General features: G+C 44.5%; 1 protein-coding gene across 5 annotated transcripts in view; it reads left to right on the forward strand.

Annotated features, from left to right (window-relative positions):
• Positions 1 to 25,709, forward strand: part of PRDM16 (PR/SET domain 16) — a 438,483-nt gene that overhangs the window by 372,776 nt on the left and 39,998 nt on the right. For all 5 annotated transcript variants that reach the window (XM_081923468.1, XM_081923469.1, XM_081923471.1 and 2 more), the window contains exons 4-5: positions 6,580 to 6,714; positions 22,401 to 22,503. In XM_081923468.1, the coding sequence (XP_081779594.1) occupies positions 6,580 to 6,714; positions 22,401 to 22,503 (238 nt within the window). The remainder of the gene's footprint in view (positions 1 to 6,579; positions 6,715 to 22,400; positions 22,504 to 25,709) is intronic.

Genomic DNA, 25,709 nt, shown 5'->3' on the forward strand with positions numbered 1-25,709 from the left:
CGTAGTGCCTCCCACAGCAGGACAGATAACAGAAAGTTCTTTTTCATGCAAAGCACACTTCAGCTATGGAACTTGCTCCTACAAGAGGCAATGATGGCTACCGACTTGAATGGCGATTAGACAAATTCATGGGGGGAAAGGCTATTGATGGCTACTAGCTATAGTGGTACCTCGGGTTACAAACGCTTTGGGTTACAGACTTCGCTAACCCACAAGTAGTCCCTCGAGTTAAGAACTTTACCTCAGATGATCAGAACCCTCCGAACTTGAAGCATGGGAAGTCCTATTAAAAAAATAATAATTTGGCAGAATATTTGGGTTATTTGATATGTATATATATATATATATATAATTTGGAATATTTAATGTGATTTGATTGGATTGTTAAAGTAAAAATTTAATAAAAATGATATTTATTTATTTTTTAAAAAAGAACTTTACCTCAGGATGAGAACAGAAATCGTGCGCCGATGGCGCAGCAGCAGCAGGAGGCCCCATTAGCTAAAGTGGTACCTCAGGTTAAGAACGGTTTCAGGTTAAGAATGGACCTCCGGAACGAATTAAGTACATAACCAGAGGTACCACTGTACTATGACTTTGCTGTCCCTCCATGATCAGAGGCAGCAATGCTTCTCAATGCCCATTGCTGGAAACCAGAGGAGGGGGGGTGCTCTTGTGCTCAGATCCTGCTTCCAGGCTCTCCAAATGCATATGGTTGGCCACTGTGAGAACAGGATGTTGGAGTAGATGGGCCATTGGCCTGATCCAGCAGGTTCTTCTTATGTTCTCAACACAGCCATTGTAGCGAGGAGCTATTGATAGGCTTACCATCCATCAGTTTGCCCCATCCTCTTTTAAAGCAACCCAAGGCTTTGAACTAAGAACGTAAGAAGGGCCCTGCATCATCTAATGAACCAAGGCTCCATCTAATCTTGACTCCCTCAGTGGTGAACCTTTGGGTAGCCCACATGCAGTGCATGAAGGAACCAGCCTTTCATGGAAGGTCCCATTTCACTGTCATGGTTGAAGAACCTATCCCACCACAACGCTCCCTTTCCCTTTAAAAGAGACTGGCTGTATCCAGGTCCTACTCAAAGTAGACCCACTGAAGTTAATGGACGTACGTGAGCCATAGCCGTTAATTCGAATCTATTTCTTTCTTTATTACATTTACATCCTGCCAAATTCTGTGTGCCTGTGGGTTGCCAAATTCTGTGCGACTGCCATAAAACTTTGGGAACAAGTTGTACTACCAAAATGATTAAGGTTTTAAATGACAATTTTAGGTTATATTTTAGTGATCAAGATTTAATATATTGTTTTAACTGCCGCTATATCTGAATTGTCTCTGTTATACACAATTGCAATACAATGTATTCCTTTTGTGTTTTATGATTTTCCTGATATTGTAAGTGACCCGGAACTGATCTGTGACCGTAATAATAAAATTCTATTCTATTTATTTACATCCCGCCTTTCCTCCAGGGAGCTTAAGGGGGCATACTTAATTCTTCTCCTGCTCCTCATTTTTATCCTCACAACAACACCTGTGAGGTAATTATGCTGAGAGGCAGTGACTGGCCAGGGCGACCCCATGAGCTTCAAGTCCTGGTCTGCTAGGTCCTAGGGATTTGATTCCTGGTCTCCTAGGTCCTCATATAACACACTGGGCCTTCTGCAAGTAGGACTAGCATTGGCTACAACCCTATGTAAACCAAAGGCCATCTCTACGTCCCATGCCAGCGAATTCCACGCCTCCGTCCCATAAGATAACTGAACATGAGAAAGCAGAAATGGCCGGCCTAAGGAATGATGCAGAAGAGTGAGGCGATCAAAACAACATGCCTGGAGGTGGGGGCTGGGGGGGGCGTGAGGTGGACAGAGTTGAGCCCAGACAAAAGTGATGAGTGAAGAAATGCAGAGACAGCCAGCAAAGCATTGCATTGTCACCTCTTGTCAAGGGGTAGAATCCTTTCCCTCCCCCAGCTCCACACAGACAGCTGCCTTCCCTTTCATCACCTCCCCAGTTTCCCTATCTGGGTCCACACAGGAGGCTTTGATAATACAGAAATAACCCAAGCGGAAGATGTGTTGTTGTTTTTTTGAAAACACCGTGGTTAGTATCAAGGTAGACTCAGAGGAGACCCATTGGGTTGTACCCAATATCAATCCTACCCTGAGTAGTCACACTGAAATGAACGGACATGATGAACTAAGGCCTGTCCATTTCTACAAATCAATTCTGGGTAAGACTTAAGTAAAGGTAAAGGGACCCCTGACCATTAGGTCCAGTCGTGGCAGACTCTGGGGTTGCAGCGCTCATCTTGCTTTATTGGCCAAGGGAGCCGGCGTACAGCTTTCGGGTCATGTGACCAACATGACTATGCCGCTTCTGGCGAACCAGAGCAGCACACAGAAACGCCATTTACCTTCCCACCAGAGTGGTACCTATTTATCTACTTGCACTTTGACGTGCTTTTGAACTGCTAGGTTGGCAAGAGCAGGGACTGAGCAACGGGAGCTCACCCCATTGTAGGGATTCGAACTGCCGACCTTCTGATCGGCAAGTCCTAGGCTCTGTGGTTTAACCCACAGCACCACCCGCGTCCCTTGGGTAAGACTTAGCCATCTTCAAATATTTGAAGGGCTGTCACATGGAAGATGGAGCAAGTTTGCTTTCTGCTGCCCCAGGGGGTGGAGCCCAAGCTGATGAGTTCCCATTGCAAGGAAGGCGATTCTGACTGAACGTTAGGAAGAACTTTCTGACTGTAAGAGCTCTTCGAAAGTGGGAAGGACTCCTTCGGCAGGTGGTGGGGTCTCCTTCATTGGAGACTTTTAAACAGAAGTGGCGTGACCATCTTGTCCGAGGTTCTTCTGGACACCCCTGTCCCCTGCCCTCCCCCTTTCCCATTCACTAGCTTTGCGGGTTTGGGAGATACTTATCTGCAAAAGCAGAGATGTCATTTTCTGCTTGCCAAAGGTCCAAATCACTTTTGCAAGGTGTGCAAATCATTGTTGCATGCAATGGGTTTTTCCACATTCGGCTAATTGCACTTTGTATTCATCATTCATAAAAAAAACCAGACACCTCTCAAACTAGGAGGCTTTGAAGATTAACACTTCCACACCTTGAATGGAGCCCAGAACATCCCAGTAACAGTCCAAGTTAGTACTGTTAAGCCTGCTCCACTTCTTAGAGTAGTGAAAAGTTTTGAAGACCCAACACTTACAAAACTTTGATTTCCTTAGGAAGGAGATCCCTGGCATTTTGTAGTAGTTGTGTTTATTTACAAATATACAGGTGGGGTGTGGAGTAACAGGCTGCCTTTTAGAGCACTTAAGTTGTGTGCCTACACAATAAGTACTCCAAAAGGCATAGTTGCTGCTATGTCAGGTCTCTAGGGCGATGGCTGGTACCCTAAAATGCATTCAGAGCTCAATGCTTAGTTCTCTGTGTTACTCACCTCCTCCTTAAAACTGCAACCAGCCTGGATTACAGCATCTTTATCCCCCCCCCCCCAAAAAAAAACCCAATACACTCATACCTCGGGTTGCAGATGCTTCTGGTTGCATTTTTTCAGGTTGCGTACCGCCAAACCCCGTAAGTACCGGAACGGGTTACTTCCGGGTTTGGGCGGTCTCGCATGCACAGAAGTGCTAAATTGCACTTTGCACATGCACAGAAGCACCGAATCGCAACCCATGTGTGCGCAGACATGCCGCTGCGGGTTGCGGACACGGCGGGTTGCGGACGTGCATCCCACACAGATCACGTTTGCAACCCGAGCATCCACTGTGAAAGCAATTGTGGCTATGTATTTAGCACCCCAGGCAATACATCACCTGTGTTTGTCTAACAAAGGGATCCAGGCCAGACCTGTCTGGGTCCCAATTTCAAGCATTCCTGCTCTTGCACAAGCTCCCAGGTTTACAACAGTGATGCCCTAACCACCATGCACCAAACCCCAGCCAATGGCCTGGGAGTCATGTCCTATCCCAGCTGCAGTTCCTTAACCGTACTCACAACTCTGAACCACATTGCAGTAATCACACTGGGGAAGTACCCAAGCTCTTGAGAACACTCACTTGCCTCTGCGAAAAAGAAAGAAAGAAGAGGGTGTGTGTGAAAAATCTTTGCTACCTGTCTGCAGATACTCTCACATAACTTGCTAGCTTTCCTGTGTGAAGAAAGTAGAGGCTCTTTGAGAAGAGAAAGAGAGAGAAACAGAAAACAACTGCGAATTTTTAAAAGGTCACCGCCATCATTTTATTTCCCACACTTGCACATTTGTATCTTCTAAGTATCTGTGAGCATGTCTGTCATCAGTGCTTCTGTAAATCGGAACTGGGCTTCTGTTCTTAGGCTTCAGCTGAGATAACTTGCCTTTGCCCAGTCTTCTGCAACCTGGTGCCCTCCAAATGTTGCTGGACTCCATCTCCCACAATCCCAGGTGATTGGCACTGTCAGCATGGGCCAGTGGAGTTTAATAGTATCTGGAGGGCACCAGGTTGGGGAAGGTTGCTTAGATTGACAATGAAGCATGCTGCCTTTTAATCAACCCCATTCTCTCTTTCAATGTACTTTAAAAAGGGGAAGAGGAATCTGGATCCATCTCTGCCCAAAAGTCACACCCTTTGACCTCAAACTCAAATGTGTAGCAAGGTTAAAGTCACTCTGTGTATGCCCAGAAATACTATTTGTAGCGATCACACACAGGGCCCCCAGACGTTTGACGGTCTATTGACCCTGTGCCACCACTGCGATTGCTTTTTCCGCTGCCAGCACCCCATATCTCACAGGGACACACGGAGTCCAGTCAGTTGTTAACATAAACAAATAATCAAGTTTATTTTTAAATGCAGGAACAAGCTTATGTTTTCAGTTAATTTTTCTCTTGTCAGTTTCTTATTCTTAGTTTATAACAACTCCAAACTGATTATTCCAACTATCTATCTGACTCCACCTAACAATTCCTCTCACTGTCTCACAATACAACTCTACCAACCCACTGCCTATTCCTCCCTCTTCCTTCTTCAACTCCCAAACCTCAACTCTGAACTCCCAAACCTCAACTTTTATTCCCCCCTTGCATTCTCACTGGCCAATCACATCACACCTATTTTAACCCTTTCCTTATGACCCATCCTAGGAAGCAAACGCCACACTTTGTTCAAGGGGCTGGTTTTCATAAGCAACCCAGCTACAGTGGTACCTCGGGTTAAGTACTTAATTCATTCCGGAGGTCTGTTCTTAACCTGAAGCTGTTCTTAACCTGAAGCACCACTTTAGCTAATGGGGCCTCCTGCTGCCGCCGCGCCACCAGAGCAGTATTTCGGTTCTCCTCCTGAAGCAAAGTTCTTAACCCGAGGTAACTATTTCTGGGTTAGCGGAGTCTGTAACCTGAAGCGTATGTAACCTGAAGCATATGTAACCCGAGGTACCACTGTGATGGCTTATTCATTTTTTTTCCACATAAGCCCTTCTGTGTGAAGGGTTATAGGGTAAAACTCGGGCATAAATTGCTTGATTCAGGGATGCAGCCCACAGTATAGAAACATGTCGTCGGTCCATCTGGCTCAGTATTGTCTATCCTGGCTGGCAGCAGCTCTCCAGGGTTTCCAGGGAGAGAGCCCTCTCTGAGCCCTACCTGGAGATGCCAGGGATTGAACTCTGGAGCCATTACATTCAAGGCAGATGCTCTACCATGGAGCTATGGCCTTTGGTATGGTTATGGCAGCATGGCTCCCTTGCCAGAGGAATCAAAATTGTGGATGTCACTGTAGGAAGGAACTATGCACTTTCTCAGCTTGCACAAAGGAAGAAAGGCCAAGAGAGGTTGTGAGTTCCAAGACGCAACTTATTTTTCCAGACCAATTTGACCTGGCCAATAAATGTTGGGCTGCTTTTCTCCCTCCCAACCTGCTTATGTCTTTACTTAAAGACTTACAGCAGGGGTAGGGAGCCTCCGGCTCTGGGGCCCAATGCAGCCCTCAACCCCCTCCATTTGGCCCTCAGAACTCTCCCCAGTCCACAGCCCTCACTAGCACTGCTTCAGATTCTCCTTGAGCATTTGAATGTGTCCCTGAACTCTTGATAATGCCCCATGCTTACATGGATGGAGAATAGAGAGGGGATCCATGTGTGGGTATGTGTACAAAGCAAACTGCTGCACAAAGGTAAATTTTTGCCACGGTTGTTCTTCCCACTTCTGCCCTTGGTGCCATGTGGCCCTCTGGAGATTGCTTTGAAAGGAATGTGGCCCTCCAGCTGAAAAGCTGTTCCCAACCCCTGGCTTAAAGGTAAAGGTAAAGGGACCCCTGACCATTAGGTCCAGTCGTGGCCGACTCTGGGGTTGCAGTGCTCATCTCGCTTTATTGGCCGATGGAGCCGGCGTACAGCTTCTGGGTCATGTGGCCAGCATGACGAAGCCACTTCTGGCGAACCAGAGCAGCACACAGAAATGCTGTTTACCTTCCTGCTGGAGCAGTACCTATTTATCTACTTGCACTTTGACGTGCTACCAAACCCCAGGCTTATGGTCTTCCAATTTGGTTGTTTAACACTGCTTTCTCTTTCAGATTGGCGATGACCTGGGCACTGAGAAATTCTGCGTCGATGCCAACCAGACAGGAAACGGGAACTGGCTGAAGTACATCCGGGTGGCTTGCTCCAGCGAAGAACAAAACCTAGCTGTGTGTCCTGTGAATGACCAGGTATGATCTGGCTCCATGGAATCCACTTCTCTTCCCCATGTCATCTTGTGTCTCTGCTGCTGTGATGAACCTTTGGGAGCCAGTTGGGCAGTGAGAGTGGTGTTAAGTGTATCACAGGAGAAAGTTCTGATGATTTATCATTTGAATTGATAAATGGTTGCATTTAAAAAGAAAAACCAGAACACTACAGCAAAGCACCCCAAGTATAACACGCAACAATATTCTCGAAAATCTCTGATTGGTTACCAAGCCAGATTCAAGGCGGGACCAGATTACCCACTTGAGTGCATTGGCCTGAGGAACTGGCACTTTTAGAAGTGGTTCCATGCTGGCGAGTAATCAAACTTTCCTTGTTATCTTGGGATGTAATAATTAATGATGCCAACTTGCAGCTGTTGTAAGGGTTGTGAACACATTGTGCATTAGGGGAATAGGGTTCCCAGGCCTCCAGGTCTTACCTGACAATAATTCATAATGATAATTTTATACCCTGCCCACATGGCTGGGTTGCCCCAGCAACTCTGGGCAGCTAACAGCATGTATAAAACATATAGTGAAACATCAGACATTAAAAACTTCCCTAAACAGGACTGCCTTCAGATGTCTTCTCAAAGTTATATAGTTCTTTATCTCCTTGACATCTGATGGGAGGGCGTTCCACAGGGAGGGTGCCACTACCAAGAAGGCCTTCTGCCTGGTTCCCTGTAATTTTGCTTCTCGCAGTGAGGGAACCACCAGAAAGCCCTTGGAGGAGAACCTCAGTGTCTGGGCTGAGTGATGGGGGTGGAGATACTTCTTCAAGTATACTGGGCCAAGGCCATGTAGGGCTTTAAAGGTCAGCACCAACACTTTGAATTGTGCTCGTCGCCATTTCAACAGTACAGTCATTTGCCAAAGGGAAGAAGAGGCAAGCAATCTATTTCATCTCTGTGGGTCTCCAGCAAGGGCAGGATCCTGTAGCGTACTTTGGCGACAAAAAAAATCAAATAGAGGAACTTAGCTACTGTCTTAGTGAGCTCCTGGTCTCTCCCCTGTAATAAGAAGCATATAACCTCCGTCTCTGGTTTCCATATTGGAATACATAGATGGTCTAGAAATTGTTGGCGGAGATCATCATACAGTTTACATTTAAGGGCCATGTGAGCTAGAGTTTCCACCAGGTGGGCATCCCATGGGCAAATCCTTAGAAGGATTAGGATTGAACCTAGCCAGCGAAAAACAGGCAAGACAGTTTGTGGGCAGGTAGGGTCTAAGCCAGCGTACCAGATGGAGCTGGTAGACAGCTACTTTGGACACAGAATTGACATGCACAGTTCTGAGTCCAAAATGACTCCCAGACTGCGCACCTGGTCCTTCAGGGGCACAGCTACCTGAAGTCTCCAGGTTTGCTTCGACCCTTCCAGGTGGCTGGTGGAAGGCCTGAATTTTCAGGTGGGCAAGAGTATCTAATAAGCAAGAGTATCTAATAACAATTTTAAAAATCACTAAGAAGACTTTGCATGCAGCTTGTAGGCTTCAGCCTGGCAGGAGCTGGCTGCACTCTGAGGAGGTTGCCCTCCTCTGCTCCCCTCTTCCAATTAACCTCCATCTCCAGGACCTGCCCCCATGACATCACCAAGCGCCATTCCTAGGTCTCAGGTGTGGGCCCTGGAATTTCAGGGTCTAGGTTGCTCCTGATCTGGCAACCCTAGAGAGGAGCAGGAGCCTCCTGACAACTTTCAGCACCCAAATCAAACTATAGTTCCCAGGATTCTTTAGGGAAGGCCATGACTGTGACAGTGATCTCACAGTGCTTTAGATGTGCATTGCAAATGGCACCTAGCCCATCCAAACACAAAGGCTGTGCTAGTTAATCGTTGATTTCAAATGATGATCCTGAGTGAAATGCAAAGATAAGACTTCCACCTATCAAATTAAAATCCTGGCCCTTTCACCCTGGATATCTGCTTATTGCCATTCTAGCAAATCGAGCATGGCGAACTACTTACCCCTTGCTTTCAGCTTGCAAGACAAAATACCTGCCATCACACTGTATGGTTTTTAAAGAAGCTTGTGGTGTGTTTTGGATGGGGGCAAGAGGCAGGTCTAACTTTCTGGATCATTTGGCGCAGTGGTTTTTCATTCCTGTAGGGCGCTGTCAGGGGTTCAGGAGTGGAGGCACAGGAGAAGGAGGAAGCGGAGAGTGAAGGGGAACAATCCGAGGGCAGTGTAGGTGAGGAAGACAGTGGGGCAAGAGATTCCATGAGTCTGTCCAGTGAGTCGGAAGAATCACAGAAGGGGGCACCCATAGCCAGGGCAAGGGGGTTCCCGGGAGGGAGGCACCAGGAGCAAGGAGCCAGCGGTGACTCCCAAAGCAGCAGCTGGAGATCGGGACCAATTTCCCCACCAGAGCATAGCGGGGGGGAAGAGTCCCAGATGTCAGGACCGGTTTCCACTCCAGGGGAAAGAGAAGATGAGGCAGGGCTGACCACGCCCCTGTCGCTGAGTGAGGAAATAGAGGTGAAGTAAGATCCAGCGAGCCCCCCCGAAGGGGGAAGCAGTGACAGAAGCAGCGTAACGGTCAGGAGGAAAGTTGCCGGCTGGGCGCGCGCGCCAAGTTCAAATACACAGGCGCGCGGGACATCTGGGAGCGAGGATTGGGAGCCAGGTCCTAAAGCACGCCGGAGGGAGGGGGAAGAATCCAGAGACTCTTCAGCATCAGAAGAGTCCAGAAAGGGCAACACCCCGGCGGGCAGAAGGACCCAGAGGAGAAAGGAGCAAAGGAAGAGGTGGAGCAAGGCTAGGGTCTTGAACTGGTGTCTGGGGGGAGGAGATTCAGACGGAGCTTCAGCGATCTAGGGTTGAGACGTAGAGCTGCGCGCCGCGGCTTTGGAATCGAAACTGAACCTTAATAAAGACTTTTGTATATAACAAGAACTGGCGTTGGTCCTCTGTGAGCTGGGACCTTGGGCAGCTCTGACAGGCGCCTATGGAGGGAAGGCGGCCAAAAGGCAGGGAAACCTGTTGATACTCTGCTCTTTCTAGAACACACAGTCTTCTTGGATAATGGGCAGGGGAGCAGCCCAAATGGTATAGAGAGCCAATGTGGTGTAGTGGTTAAGAACAGTAGATTCATAATCTGGTGAACTGGGTTCGCTTCCCCGCTCCTCCACATGCAGCTGCTGGGTGACCTTGGGTTGGTCACACTTCTCTGAAGTCTCTCAGCCCCACTCACTTCACAGAGTGTTTGCTGTGGGGGAGGAAGGGAAAGAAAAATGTTAGCCACTTTGAGACTCCTTCAGGTAGCGATAAAACGGGATATCAAATCCAAACTCTTCTTCTCTTCTATAACAGCTCCTTCTACGTGTTTTCTCTCTGGCTGGAAACAAGAGCTAATGGGAGCCAGAGCAGCTTGCAGTGTGAGCACCCATGCCACTGTAGACTCTGGGGAAACAGGTTTGGCAGGTTTCTTGGAGTGCCGCAAAAACCAAAAGCGCCTTTTGAGTAGTGGCAATGGTGGCACTTTGGCTCATTTCAGATGTAACAGCAAAATGCTAAGTCATAAAAAAAACAAAAAAAACGCTGATCGGTTCTTGAGCTTCAGCAGTCAAAGTCATAACAGAAGTCACTGCTGCTGTGGATGTTTGAAACTGCAGTTTTAGTTTCGGAGCATTAAATAGCTTTTCGTTTGACTGAAGCCTGAGCTGTCCCTCTCCCTCACCCCAATATCTTATTAAGCTGTTTACGCTTCAGGTTTTTTTTTTCTGGTTTTGTTTCCGGCACTTGGCAAAACATAGCTATTGTCAATATATGCATATGTATATATTATATATATATATATAAAAAAATTCCTTCCAGTAGCACCTTAAAGACCAACTAAGTTAGTTCTTGGTATGAGCTTTCGTGTGCATGCACACTTCTTCAGATACACACTGTGTATCTGAAGAAGTGTGCATGCACACGAAAGCTCATACCAAGAACTAACTTAGTTGGTCTTTAAGGTGCTACTGGAAGGATTTTTTTTTGTTTTGACTATGGCAGACCAACACGGCTGCCTATCTGTAACTGGAAATATATTATATAGATACGCAGTTTCTGATATCGAGTGCTTTTTAAATGTATGTTGAAAACCGAAAGCTAGCATTCTTGAATCAGCAGCAAGCACTTCCACTATGACCAGTGCTGAGTTGTGACATGTCCCACCCCTCCCCCCCAAAAAAACCTGGTCATGTGACATGACCAGGTTTTTTTGGGGGGGAGGGGTGGGAATCTCCAGTAAATAGATGATTAAAATATGATTTCAGGGTTTTATTATTTATTTATTTATTGTAGCTGAAATGAGGCTCCCAGAGTGAGCATTCAGATAGAAATTCTGTTCAATATGATCAGCTCGTTTGAATGGTCAGCTAGCAAAGGTAGGAAAATAAAGAGCACTTTTTAAAAGTTACAGCCCTAGAGTAGAGTGAGTGGCTTTCTTAATTCTAAAACATCAGTGACCGTGCTGGCAAGAGAGGAAGTTCATTGATTCTAGAGGAGGAAGAGGAGGAGTATATGCTAGGTGTGTTATTTAGCTGAAACCCATTTCAACAAAACAATTTCTGTATTTCTTCTTCCTTTCCTCTTCCCCCCTGCAAAAAAAATAAAATGACGTCACAACGTTCTTTACCACTTGGTTCCAAAAGGTATTTCTCTGCCTAAACTACTTAATTCCTTTTGGAAATCATTTTGGAAGTGAACCGACAGCGAGGCTCTTGTCGTTTCCCCTCCTCAGATCTCTTCAGTTTCAGAACTTTGGGAGGGCTCCTGTAATAGTGGGGGAGAAATAACCTCTGAATACTTCATACATGTGTCTGCCTATCTAATCCAGCCTTCCCTAGCCTGGTGCCCTCAGGAATCCAGGCATTTGGGACTACAAATCCCATCATCCCTCAGCTAGTGCAGCCAGCTGGCTACAGGATCCCAGCCTGGACCAATAACATTTGCATAGAACATCATTCCGTGTCTATATTTACCTAAGCGGCTGTAGTGGAAGCTGTGGTGTTGCTTGGGTGGTGTAGAGGTTAGAGTGTTGGACTAGGACCCAGGAGACCAGGGTTCAAATCCCCACTAAGTCATAAAGCTCCTTGTCACCAAGCTCCTTGAAACAGTTGGGCTAGAAATACAATAACTAAATTAATTAATATGGGATGTTTGTATCTGCCCATTACAGTGTAATCTTAGCTATGTCTACTCAGAATCAAGGATGGAGGGGGGGCAGGAGTGCCAGATTGAGCCCACGGCTGTCCATGCTGCATGGCCCTGGCACCAAAATTTGTGGGTGCCCGGCCCCTTCATGGGGAATTTTGTGGGCACCTAGGGCCCCAGGGAGTTGGCACCTGTGTGTGGGGAGATTCACTTTGCATTTAAAGGGGAACCTACCTAATTCATGCGTTCTGATACAATGCACGGACCAAAACACAGCCATTTGCTGTTATCTGAATTTTGCAATGCAGTTCTCTAGCCAAGTAAAGTGTCTGAAAATGGATACATTAGGGCAAAATGTCCAGAAAAATGCATATGTTGCTGAAAATAGCATGCAAGACTACAGTATATTTGGATAATTGCGTGGGAAATGTGCATCTTAGGAGAAGTGCACACTAACTTTCTGATCATTTTTCATGAGGAGAGAGAGAGAGAGAGAGAGAGAGAGAATTCACAAACTTGGTGTGGGAATGTGGAGAAGGGAATTTCCGGGGAATTCTGGTTCCCCAGAATTATGTCTGGTCTCTGGCAATCTGTTGTTTCTATTGATGGATTTTGACAACATCCACCACGCTCTTCAGACAATTTCACTGAGGTAGCCTATATTAGCAAAATTATAATTTTTAAAAATGCAACAAAATGGTTAAAACAAGCCTAATAAATAAAAGCAGCATAGATTAAAAGCCCAGGAATTAAATAATAATAGTAATTGCCTGGAGCCAAAATGACTTAAAAGGTGACACCAGGCAGGCCTCCCTAGGAAAATTATTCTATATTTGGGGTGCCACTACAAAACATGTCCTCTTTTTGTCACTGCACTGCAGATGACAGAGTCACAAGAAGAAAGGCCCTGTTGTCTGCTTCTTAGTCCAGGCTTATTCCACTACGAGCTGAAACTATTCTTTTTCTTCATTTTCTTGCTCATTTCCCTTACCTGCCTAACTTCAGCAAAGTTACTATAGCCTTTGTCTTTGGATCATAACTCTGGGACCAGTTCTTATACCCAAAATCTTGTTCAGAACTATATGTGCAAAGGGTCTTTTAATTCACATTTACATTTTGAATTGTAAGAGTATGCACACATCTAGACTCAAGATTAAAGTACCTTCAAAATAATATTTCCAAATAGTTCAGAAAATTTACAAACATATTCCCAGTAACCAAACGGTACTTGCATTTCAGATTATTGGCATTTCCAAGAGAACATTCTGATCGAATTCACTATTCCAATAAACTACCGGGAGATTTTCATGAAGCAAACAATACCCGTCTTTATTCATTATGATTAGCAATGTATTTGAGAGTACTGATATTATGCATTAATAATATCTGCATTTATCACCTTCCCAAGTGACTACAGTTTCACCATAAACACATCATTCAACATTCTGTTTAACTCATCTTTCATAGTTTCATCTCTTGCTATTATCATATGCACAATGGATTTTCTGGCAACCTCTCAATTGTAAAATATTTTACGTAGCCAAACATGGCTCAAAAGACAAACAAACCACCTAGCCAAACAGACACCATTTTGGGGAGATATACGCATGAGATATTATGTTCCATTTCTAAGCATTCTGATAAATCCCTTTGCTCGCTTCTAGAATTTCTGAATCTCCATTCATCCCCACCAAATAGTGATATCACCCACCCACAGTCTCGTCCATCTCCAAAATGTGTGTCTCAAATGCCGTAAAGGGGAGGTTCAGAACTAATTAGTGGATACTGCATACTTACTTGGCAGTGAATCGTTTTTGAAACCTGACTATGTCTGGCAAGCTGTTCTGCATCGGGTAAGACAAGGTACTCCTCTGTTACATGTTGTATTCCCCCCCCCACCCCCATTCACCCTTGAATTTTCTTTAAGTTGCTGCATCTGAGAGCTTTGTTATATATTTCCAATAGTCACTGGTAGGCATTATTCAGCAAAGATGCATATTTCCCACGTGCTTCTGAGACATTTCATTCATTCATATTTCTACACTTTAATCATTTCTGGTCCAGTTCTTAGACTGGTTGTGTGTTTCTTATATTGACACTAGCTAAAATAATTACGCTCTGGGGTTTTAAAAGTCTTTTTATCAGTTTCTGCTGCAAACTCGGGAAATCAGACGTCCTGAGGTTGTTCTGGCTTTCTGACCCCCCAGTTTTTGCTAAATGCGTTTACCTATATTTCTGTACTTTTCTTCATTCAGATCTTGGGGTGAGGCTTTTTGCGGCATTCTGAACTTGGTATGAGCATCCAAGAGAACGTATCATACTTCAGAAATGCTGTTTTTATTTTTCACGACAAGAGCAAACATTTGTAACACCTACTGTGGAATTAGCAAATTATCCAAACGATAAAAATCTTTGTAGTTAAAAAGAGAAGGCAACACATACTTATCCTCAATAATTTCCAATGCCTTTTTTAAAAATTCAAGTTCGCTAGTTGCCGAAGAAGACGGAATATTGATGGCTCATCCACATTGGCAGAAATGAAATGTTCTCGTAGCTGCAGTGAGGTGACATTAATTTGTGAAAACTACAAAGAGACCCCAGCTTCCTTAAAAGCCTAGTGCAGTGAGCCTAGCATGTGCTTTCTTTGACAAAAACCTAGTCTTTCAGATTCACATAGCAGCGAACAGATAATTTCAGCCATGAATTGCTTGTGTAGCACAAAACTACAGATGCTGACTTGAAACAAGTTTTAGGATGGGACTTGCTCCCAGGTAAGTGTGTCACAGATGGCATCCTTAAGGCCACCTTAGAAGTCTTCTCTCTCTTTCTCTCTTTTTTCAAACGGTGAGGAGGAGGATGTTGAAATGGCAGAAAAAAAGTGAAACCAGTAAAATGTAAGCACCTTGACCAGGCAGTTCACAAACCAACAGAATGTTATGCCTAGAAATAATAATAGCAGCAATAGAAATTGCATCAAACTAAGTTCTACTCAGAGCAGACCCACTGAAATCAGTTGAGCCAAGTTAGCCGTGTTCATTAATTTTAGTGGGTCTACTTTGAGTAGGACTAGCATTGGAGTCAAAATATTAATGGTACTACTAGTAGCATTAATCTCTGATATATTTATCTCTGTTGAATGTGTTCTAATTCCAGGAATTATAATGAAGAGGGAACTGGGTTCTTGTTGGTTGCTGAGTTTAAAGTTTTGTGGGAGTTTTTTATCTGTTTTCTTTTTGTTTTCTCCACCTCTCAAAAAAAAAACAACAAAAAACCTGAGGAAGTTTTCAGGGAGTTTCAAAACTCTGGACGCCTGACTCCCATAACCCAAACATCCTTTTCCTTCAAATTGCAAGGGGGCTGCAATCTCTCTCTTACATTCTTAGGGTAAGGAGGCTGGTTTGATAAGAGCTGTGGGTGTGTCTCAGATGTGAAGATTTTAGGTAACCGAGAGAGGATGAAGTGAAAGGAAGACTTTTGCAAGAGAAGGATAATCTGAACTGAGGATGCTGTGTTGCAGATAGAAGTATCCCCCACACTCTGCACGCCCTCTCAGCTTCCTGAGGCCCATAACATCTGATGTTTCCCTCTAATCGCGTACAGAATGGTTTTTGTGGTCAGCTCTCTTGATTCCGGATTAAAGCACCGGGACCCTCTAAATTTAACCTGGGTCTGTCCAATGGGGGATCTTGCACAGCAGAAGCAGGTCAGCGATTTCATTGTTGTTTTTTCTCTCTCTCCCTCTCCCTCTCCCCAGCCCATCTTTTGTCACCTTGTGTTTGTCAATATGCCTGCATTCTGTGGAGCCTTTAAACCTCTGCTTTGCAATGCAGTGTAGATGGAGAGGGGCTGCTAGGGGCTTCTTAACTTTGAATCGTGTCTGGGCCAGGATCTAAAGGAAGCTTGAAATCTGTACAACTGCCAACTCATCATGACCTAGCATCATGTCCCTTTCCTCCACCTCACTCGGGAAACTTAATGAAGTTTTAGATGCAGGAACAAAAGGCCATCGGAAGCTGCTTTCTACAGAATGAAATGATTGGTTCATCTAGTGCAGTATTGTCTACCTTGACAGGCAGTTGCTCTCCAGGGTTTCAGTTAGGAAATATCCCTAGAGAGATGGCAGGGATTGATCCTAGGATCTTCCGCACGAAAAGCAGATGCTATCCTTCTGAGCTACAGACCTTCCCCATGTTCTTTGTAGGGATGGGGGAAGAGATTAAATTTGCTTCTCATTGAAATTCCAACCCACCCAATTTTCACTTTCCGAAATATTTACACAAATCAAAACGCAGCCATTGTTCAAAAGGTGCTCTTTCTCTGATTTTATTTTTATTTTATTTTTGCAATGCACTTCCCCAGCCAAGTAATGTGTACATGCGATGATGAAAAATTCAATGAGGATTGGAAACTTTTCATTAAGTATTTAAAGAACTACTGCAGCAAGATGAAAATGCAAGCAGGATTTGAAATATGAGCAGCAACAGCAGCATGTATTACTAAGATAAATAGGTTAAATTGAATGAATGGAATAGTATAGGCAAAATATGCAGCATTTAAGGAACCATAGAAGGGGAGGACGGGAAGCCAATTGACAGAGTAACTTATGGTTTAGGTTAAAATTTGTAAAGTGTTTTTTTTCTCTGTGAAAAATGACTAAATAATAGTTTTTTTAAAAAAAGAAAATGCACATGCTAAGGTTAAGTCTGCATTAAAATGCACATATTAGTAAAAATAGCGTAAAATGCATTATATCAGGGAATGTTGCTTTGCAAAAAAAGAAAGAAAAGGTTGCGTCAGAGAAAGGTGTGTATTATTAGAAACGCTAACTAATTTTCTTGAGGAATTGAGGACTGATGCGGGGTTGTTGAGAAGTGGATTTAAGCTTAGGAAAATGAGAAGGTGGAGGAAACCAAAACCGACAGTCTCACTAGACATGTGTCCCCCTAACAAAATGTTGTGTCTGTTCAGAGTAGGCCCATTTAAATTAATGGACATAGCTAACTTAGGTTCCATGAATTTCACTGGATTTATTCCCGAGTAAAACTTAGCTGGAGATAACCCATCCGCTCTGAAATTCAACCTTCATGAGATTAGATTACCGGACTGATCAACTGCCCCCCTGCTCCCAAAAGAAAGCTGGAGATGAACTTTGCAGAATTCCGCTTCAATCTCAGCTCTCTTTAAAAGTCGACCTGTCCACACATTCTCCCACAGTGTGCGAGGAAGGATTCAACCTCGCCTGCCATGAGGTTGTGATTGTTCTTATCTGACTGAGTGCGTGGCGCCTTCTGGAATAAATTTCTATTCATTCTTTTTTGCTGCATTAAAAGACGCTTACAAGGGATTTTGCTGTTGTTTTAGCTTCAGTTTAGCACTTAGGTTTATTTGAGGAATAAGGTCCTTCCTTTATGTGTCCACCTTCAAGGAAGCTTTCGAGAGATGGCTCTAACTCTTGCTAGGTGGAAGGAAGGAAGGAAGCGGTAGGATATACAGTATACCAGTTTTGGGGAAGTGATTCCCTTGTCGCTCAACATCCTTTTCATTGGTAAACGGTGCCCTCTAGCGGGCGAACGAAAAGCGCGGATGCACCCCCTCAGAGAACGTGAGAATGCCTTTCAAAATAAAGGTCCATAAATCCAACAAGTGAAAAAGCAGCAGTTCGTGATCCAGCCTTATCCATTTATTAAAATTATATCTGACAGGCTATTTGGGTAAATCTGGGTGAGATGTGTCAGAAATGGGTTCACTTTGAAAAGCAGAGGGTAAACCAAGGCAGAGGAGAAACAATAGTTGTTTTGTGCCTATAAGGCCAACAAGGAATGAAATACTGCTCCTTCTGTCTTGCACGGGGTGGTATATATCACACACTGAATGAATCATTCTTTGAGCACAACGGAATTTCAGCATTTCCTCGGGAGCTGCTTAGAGGCATCACCAAATATCGGCTAAAACCAAATTCAGAGCGAATTCAAAGCTTCTGAAACAGCTGTGTGATTTTCAAGGGAACATTTGGTGGTGGTGATGGGGGAAAAGATTATAGATTATCCCCAGGACCGCTGCATGCCACCAAAGTCATTTTGCTTCTGAGGAACAATAAGATTAGTAGTAACGATATATGTGCAGCCTATGTTGTCACATAGACTTTATTCTGTCTTCTGCTGTGTTGTGTTTTAATTGTCGGTGTGGATTGCACACCGTCATTTTAATCTTTGTTTTGTAATATTTTATAACATATGCGTGTTGTTAAGCATTCCAGGAAAAAGGACAGGATAAAAGAATGAGAAATCAATAATATTGCAGGTTGCTTTAGGTTCTTAATGCAAGTTTCTTTCTTTCTCTCCCTCTATCTACACCTTTATAGCTACCTGTTTCTAAGAGTGCCACTTTGCAGGGCAAAAATTAAAAGCATGGGATTCTAATATACTAGTCTTCCCTGACATGCTACTCTCCAAATGCACTTGCAGGTACTTATTAATTACAAGCCACTTAATGTCAATATTGGCTTCTAAGTGTTTTACAAGTATGAAAGCCAACAACACAGATATTAAAATATAAACATCCATAATTAAGAGACACACTGAAACAATCCCATTAAAGCATTAAAATATAAGCACCCATAATTAAAATTGGGGGTGTGTGGACAATTTCATTAAAACAGTACACCAATTAAAACAAGAGATGAGAGGTCAAAGGTGGAGAGATCATAGGAATGCCTGTGTAAATAGGTGCATCTTCCAAAGCCGGCGGAATGCCAGTGTAGATGGAACTTCTCTCATTGGGCTCTAGCTCCCATCCTCCCTGGCCATTGGCTGTTCTGGCTGGGGTGGATGGGAGTTGGAGTCCAGAAACATCTGGAGGGCCTCAGGTTGGGGATGGATGTTTTAGGGGAGGGAAAGGGGAGGAAACCACTGTTGGCTCCTGGTTTTCCAGGACAGGTGGGCATTGTGCTCTCAGCAGGCTCTCATTTCCTGAATGTGTTCTCCACCTCCTGCTTATCACTGTCATTGCTGCCCACTCATATCTTTCTCTCCACCCGTTCCACACCAACTCCCAAAGCAGGCAAAGGCTGTTGCTCCATTCCCCAGCTACTCATATGCAGAGAGCAGAGGTGAGCAAGCAGCACATTGAGGAAAGTGTGGACCAGGAAGCTCCAGGGATTGGCAATGGGCCCTTACTGGTGTGGGGGCCTTGGCTGGTGCCCAGTGATGTCAGGCCCTGCTGCCAGGCCCGGAGGGAGCACTAGGGGTGAATGGGAACCAATGCAGTGTCAAGAGCTTTGGACTGTGTCCAATGTTTACAGTTGTTGTTGTTTAGTCATTTAGTCGTGTCCGACTCTTCATGACCCCATGGACCAGAGCACGCCAGGCACTCATGTCTTCCACTGCCTCCCGCAGTTTGGTCAAACTCATGTTGGTAGCTTCGAGAACACTGTCCCACCATCTCGGCCTCTGTCGTCCCCTTCTCCTTGTGCCTTCCATCTTTTCCAACATCGGGCTCTTTTCCAGGGAGTCTTTTCTTCTCATGAGGTGGCCAAAGTATTAGAGCCTCAGCTTCAGGATCTGTCCTTCCAGTGAGCACTCATGGCTGATTTCCTTCAGAATGGAGAGGTTTGATCTTCTTGCAGTCCATGGAACTCTCAAGAGTCTCCTCCAGCACCATAATTCAAAAGCATCAATTCTTTATGGTCCAGCTCTCACTTCCATACATCACTACTGGGAAAACCATAGCTTCCTATTGAAATGACTAGACCTGACTAACTTAGTTCTATTAATGAAGCAGGTCTACTGTGAGTCAGGCTTAGTTGGGTGCAACCCTTTATTTTGGTGAGTAAAGGTTTGCTTGCTTGTTTAGAGTATTGGTCATTAATTTGCAAGATAACATGGATATCTAGCTATATAAGTTCTCAGGGGAAATTTCCCCATCTCTGAGGAGGTTGCCATTTTCCACCATGTCATAGGCCGCAGGTTAGGCTCAGCTATATCTCCCAGCTCCCCACTCTAGTGAAGATTTCTGTTTAGAAAGAGACTTGTGAGTATTGAAAGACCAATGCAGCTGCTGCCTCTAGTTGCAGTCACCAGGCTGTGAAACATCACACTGTGGGATGTGTCAAGCCACCTGCCCCTTCCTCTCTGTGGAAAGGTCCTCTCCACCGCGGGTGCTGACAATGCAGCCTTAGGACACTTGCGTCAAAAGCTAATATGCTGTTTTTGCAAGGCTGGTTGCACAAAACACATGAGCTTATTTTTTTGAAGTCAGGACAGATATTTACAAGCAGCAAAAGAACGAGAGGGGAAAGGAATGCATCAAATATAAACCAGGGGCATGGTCTTAGAGGGTTCAGTTGTCATTATTATTATTATTATTATTATTATTATTATTATTATTTGCAAACATACTGCCAATGTTAAGGAAACGTATCCCCCTAGTGAACAGCATAAGGGGTTGTAGATAATGCTAGACCTACTCAGCCCAGTATACCTGAAGTAGTGTCTCCACCCCCATCGTATGGCCCAGACATGGAGGTCCAGGGCCGAGGGCCTTCAGGCGGTTCCCTCACTGCAAGAAGCCAAGTTACAGGGAACCAGGCGGAGGGCCTTCTCAGTAATGGCACCCTCCCTGTGGAATGCCCTCCCACCAGATGTCAAAGAGAAGAACAACTACCAACTTTTAGAAGAACAACTTTTAGAAGACATCTGAAGGCAGCCCTGTTTAGGGAAGCTTTTAATGTTTAACAGACCACTGTATTTTAATACTTTGTTGGAAGCCGCCCAGGGTGGCTGGGGAGACCCAGCCAGATGGGCAGGGTATAAATTATTATTATTATTATTATTATTATTATTATTATTATTATTATTATTATGAGCACTGCAACCCCATAGTTGCCTTTGACTGGACTTAACTGTTCAGGGGTCCTTTACCTTTATGTTTACCTGAGCAGCCTAAGCAAAGCCCTGCTACACCTTCGGTCTCTTTGGGGCTTCCTCTGCCCTCACCTACATCCTCTTCAGGTTCCTCCGATCTCAGGAAGGGTCTCTTCACAAGCCACGAGGGCTCTCCAGCTCTCTCCTGCCATTTCCTGCTTTGAATCTATTTCTATCCTGGCACTATGCATATACATGGTTGCGTACAAGGGAAGAGTGCATAAGTGAGGGGGGCGCCTGTATTTTAACCCCCCCTGGGGGTTATAAATTGAGCAATAATAACAAAATCTCTCCCATAACTACTAGCATTGTTATGAATTTAAATTTTTAGTTATAATGCAGGGGGAAAGCAGTGGCGTAGCGTGGGGGGTGCAGGGGGGGCCGGCCGCACCGGGTGCAACATCTGGGGGTTAGGGTTAGGGGGAGAAAATCCACGGGTTAGGGGGCGCAAATCTATGGGTTATGGGGTGCAAATTACTTGCCTTGCCCCGGGTGCTGACAACCCATGCTATGCCACGGGGTTAGGGAATTCAGCTTCCCCAAGTTCCTACTCAAAAACAACCCTGTTGTTAATGGTCTTTTATGTTTTATCACTATACAGCACCCTGAGATGTTACGATACAGCAGAATAGAGGTGGGGTGGGTGTTTTGTTTTGTTTTGTTTTGTTTTGTTTTGTTTACAAATAAATAAACCCAGTGCTAGCTAACATTCTTGAACCAGCTGCCTGTTCCATGTACTTCTCTATTACCAGGAATGTGTGACTTTGGAGATGGTGGTTGGTGCAGAAGTGGGGGATTGTTGATGCTCATGACTGCTTGGACTCTGCCACAACTGTATAGCTCCTGCATATGGGCAAATGGGTTTTCCGTCATTCACTTTGTGGCTGACCCACAGATCACTACTGCACGCTCATAGTTTGGCTTGCAGCTGAAGTGGATGAGACTGGTTGAGTGAGGAGCATTGCATGTACCCATGAGGGATGTTGCTCCATGCATCAGAGAGGAAGATTTCAAGCATAACAAAAACCAGAAGAGTACAAGAGGCATGATAGAGACCAATATTAGGGGTTGCATCTAATTCTTCTCAGAGTAGAGCCATCCTTCAGTGCTGAATGGAATTAGGAGCTCTGTGAAGACATCAAAGCTATGCAGACCTTTGGATCATTCCACATATAGGGGTGTGTTGAAAACCCCTTCCTTGCAGGCAACACCCTTGGGGCACTGTGATCTTTACTCGGGCGGAAGTGGGAAGACTTTTGCAAGGCCACTGACCAACTCCCCCCTCCAGACAATGCAAGTTTGTGTTGGAAGGTGTATTTGCCAATCAGGGGAAAAAAAGACATGTGCTTTGAGCTATATTGAATTGTGACTTTCCCCCCTCTGAGTCCATGAAAATCTGGCAAACTTATCATATGACTAATAGCCGGGAGCAGGGATGGGGGGTGGGGTAAAAACTGAAAAGAGCCAAGATCAAACAGATCAAGGGCCAATTTTCTTTTTCCCTCTGGGGGAAAAAAGGCCTTTAAGTCATACGAAAGTGACTGTGCAGATTTAATATTTTCTCTTCTCTTCTCTTCTCTCTCTTTCATTGCAAATGTCTAGATTTATTATAAAGTTATTAAAGAAATTGAACCCGGAGAAGAGCTGCTGATGTATATGAAAGAAGGTACTTATCCGACTGGGAACATCCCACCCAGTTTGGAAGGTAAGAATTCTTACACGAACGCACTCTGCAACCTTGCCCCATTTCCTTCAAGACATGAAGCTCCCTGAACACGCACACAACAAACAAAAAATGATGAAGTACTTAGAATAACTCACCTGTGAGAAAAGGTTCCAACATGTGGGGTGTTTTAGTTTTAGGAGTGAATAAGGGATTGGGGACATGATAGAGGTAATTAAAATCATGCATGGTTTGGTAAAAATGGATAATGCTATAAAACACTGGGGTGATCCAATGTAGCTGAATGCTGGACAGGTCAGAAAACAAGACTGGACTCTTACACACCTTCCATTGTTGGAATTTTCTCCCCCAATATATAATGATGGCCACCAACTTGGATGGCTTTGAAGAAGGCAAAGTCAAGGATGACAAGGCTATCAGTGTTACTAGCCACAATAGCTGTGTCCTCCCTCCACTACCAGAGGCAATATGCTTTTGAATACTGGTTTTTGGGAATCACAAGTGGGAAGAGGAGCTGTTGTACTCACGTCCTGCTTGTGGGCTTTTCATAATGTGCATCTGGTTGGCCACTGTGAGAACAGGATGCTGGACTAGACACTGCCTTGGCCCAGCATGGCTCATGAAATGTATCATAAAGAGGAGGCCGCAGAGGGGATGCAAAGCATCGACACCTTTTTTCATCAAGCGGTTTGCGGAGGGAACAAATTATGCAGCTTGCAATGCAGAACTGAAACGAAACTGAGAGCCAGCACCACAGTTCTTGGTATGGCAAGCCAAGAGGATCAATGCACTATAGTGTTTCTTTTCGGCTTGTTATTCTGCCCCATTGTCTGATTGCGGCATTTCCATCATAAGAGTGACGAGCTCTGCCAAGAAGTGGACTACAGTATCTGCATCCGCAAAGGGTGACGAGTTGGCAGCTATTTAATTCGTTTTCTTCATCCTCATTGCAGGAGAGCTATGCTGAGGAACTGACCTTTGGCATGTACACTACTCTCTGCTCTGTAAAAGGGAATGCTTTTTGGCAGGGGTGGGGTGGGAGATTCTGCAGGCAAGGTGGCTGCATCAGCAGCCTTGGGTGTGGACCTTTCTGCTTCTAATGTTGCCCTGTGGGCATGGGAAGGGCTGTAGCTCAAAAGCAGAGCATCTGTCTTGCAGGCAGAAGGCTACAGGTTCTGTCCCCAGCACCCCCAGTCAGTGTAGGTAGACCAGTGGGTTTGACTCAGTATAAGGCACTTTCCTATTTCCCCATGTCTTAAGAGAAGTTCCATAGCTCAGTGGTAGAGCACCCGCTTTGCATGCAGCAGTTCCCAGGTTTGATCCCCATCATCTCCAGGCAGGGCTGCCAGTCAGTGTAGATGATACTGAACTAGATGGAACAGTGGGTCTGACAAAGGAAAAGACATCTTCCTCTGGGTTGAAGCCACGGTGTTACTGCTTCCTGGCCACTGACCCATGCTCAGAATTGGGCTCTTAAGCCAAACTGCATGCTCCCAGCAGCCACGTGGTATGGTCCTTCCTGGACTGTAAGTGTGATGATACTGAGGGAGGCTATGAAACAAATGGGAGAAGAAGACTGCTTAGTTCTGGAAGATCTCTTGAGCATCATACATTTCATTTCGTTCCAAAATGACACATTTCTGAATCTACCAGAACCCCCCCCCAAAAAACCCATTTACCTTGCTTCCAACAATGTTCCATTTTTGACATGCCACAGTATTTATCTACCACCTCCTAATAGCGTATCAAGTAGCAGGCAGTTGCCGGCTAATTGCTTCCCAAACATAATAACCTATCATCATCAAACATTTGACTTTTTAAATACTTTGTCTTTCTTCTTTTCCTCTTTTTTATCCCCCGCCCTTTTTTTTGCCTTCGACAAGGCTCGGTCTCTCCCCCCACCTTGCTTTTCCAGTGCAACTCTGAATTGCACAAGAAAGGAAATGTTAAAATGTTCCACACAAAGATAATTAAAATCTTTTTCTCCAAGCCGCAGCCAAATGTGGCAGACCCCCTTATCACTGCAGGAATTTTGAGCAGGGCTCTTGAATTCCTTTGAGATACGGTTCTGGTAGATTAGCATGTAGATCCTACAATTATGTTCCCCTTGGTCTCTTTGAAAGCTATTACGGCCTGATGTAATTTTTTCTCTCCCCTTCCTCTTCTCCCCCGGTTACTTTCTCACTATGTCCTAAGTGTTCCTGATGGAACATAAGGCAGAAGCGTGTAACACAAATTTGACAAAGAGGGCAGGAAAGAATGACGGAAAAGAATTGCCTGGAGAGATTCAACCCCTCCCTTAATGCCATGAGTCCTAATCTAACCCCAAGGAACATAGGAAGCCATCTTATAACAAGTGTGGCCATTGGTCCATCTAGTGGTCTGTCTACACTGATGGGCAGCCTCTCTCAAGGATTTCAGCCATTATGATTTCAGGCAAAAGCCAGTGTTGTGCAGAGGTTAGAGCAGAGCTTTCCAAACTGTGTGTCGCGACACATTAGTGTGTCGGCTGCAGGTCTGGAAAGGCGTTAGCTTAATCTCTGGTTTGCTAGTAAAACTGAATTACCGTGTCATGAAATGATACATGTCTATAAAGTGTGTCACCAGCATGAAAAGTTTGGTAAGCTCTGGGTTAGAGTGTTGCACTTAGGGAGACTGGGATTCAAATCCCCTTGAAGCTCACTGGGTAACTTTGGGCCAGTAATTCACTCTTGGCCGAACCTACCTCAGAGGGTTATTGTGGGGATTGATTGGGGAGGGGGAGAACCTTACATGCCACTTTGAGCTCCATGGAGAATAAGATGGATGGGTGGATGGATGGATAGATAGATGATAGATAGATAGATGATAGATAGATAGATGTTAGACATAGATATATATTAGAGATAGATGATAGATGATAGATAGATGATAGAGATAGATGATAGATAGATAGATAGATATAGATAGATAGATAGATAGATAGATAGATAGATAGATAGATAGATAGATATAGATAGATGATAGATAGATGATAGATAGATAGATAGATAGATAGATAGATAGATAGATAGATAGATGATAGATAGATAGATAGATGATAGATAGATGATAGATAGATAGATAGATAGATAGATAGATAGATAGATAGATGATAGAGATAGATAGATAGATATAGATAGATAGATAGATAGATAGATAGATAGATAGATGATAGATAGATAGATAGATGATAGATAGATGATAGA

The sequence above is a fragment of the Podarcis melisellensis genome, assembly GCF_964234715.1.
Source record: "Podarcis melisellensis genome assembly, chromosome: 8".
Lineage (NCBI taxonomy): Eukaryota > Metazoa > Chordata > Lepidosauria > Squamata > Lacertidae > Podarcis > Podarcis melisellensis.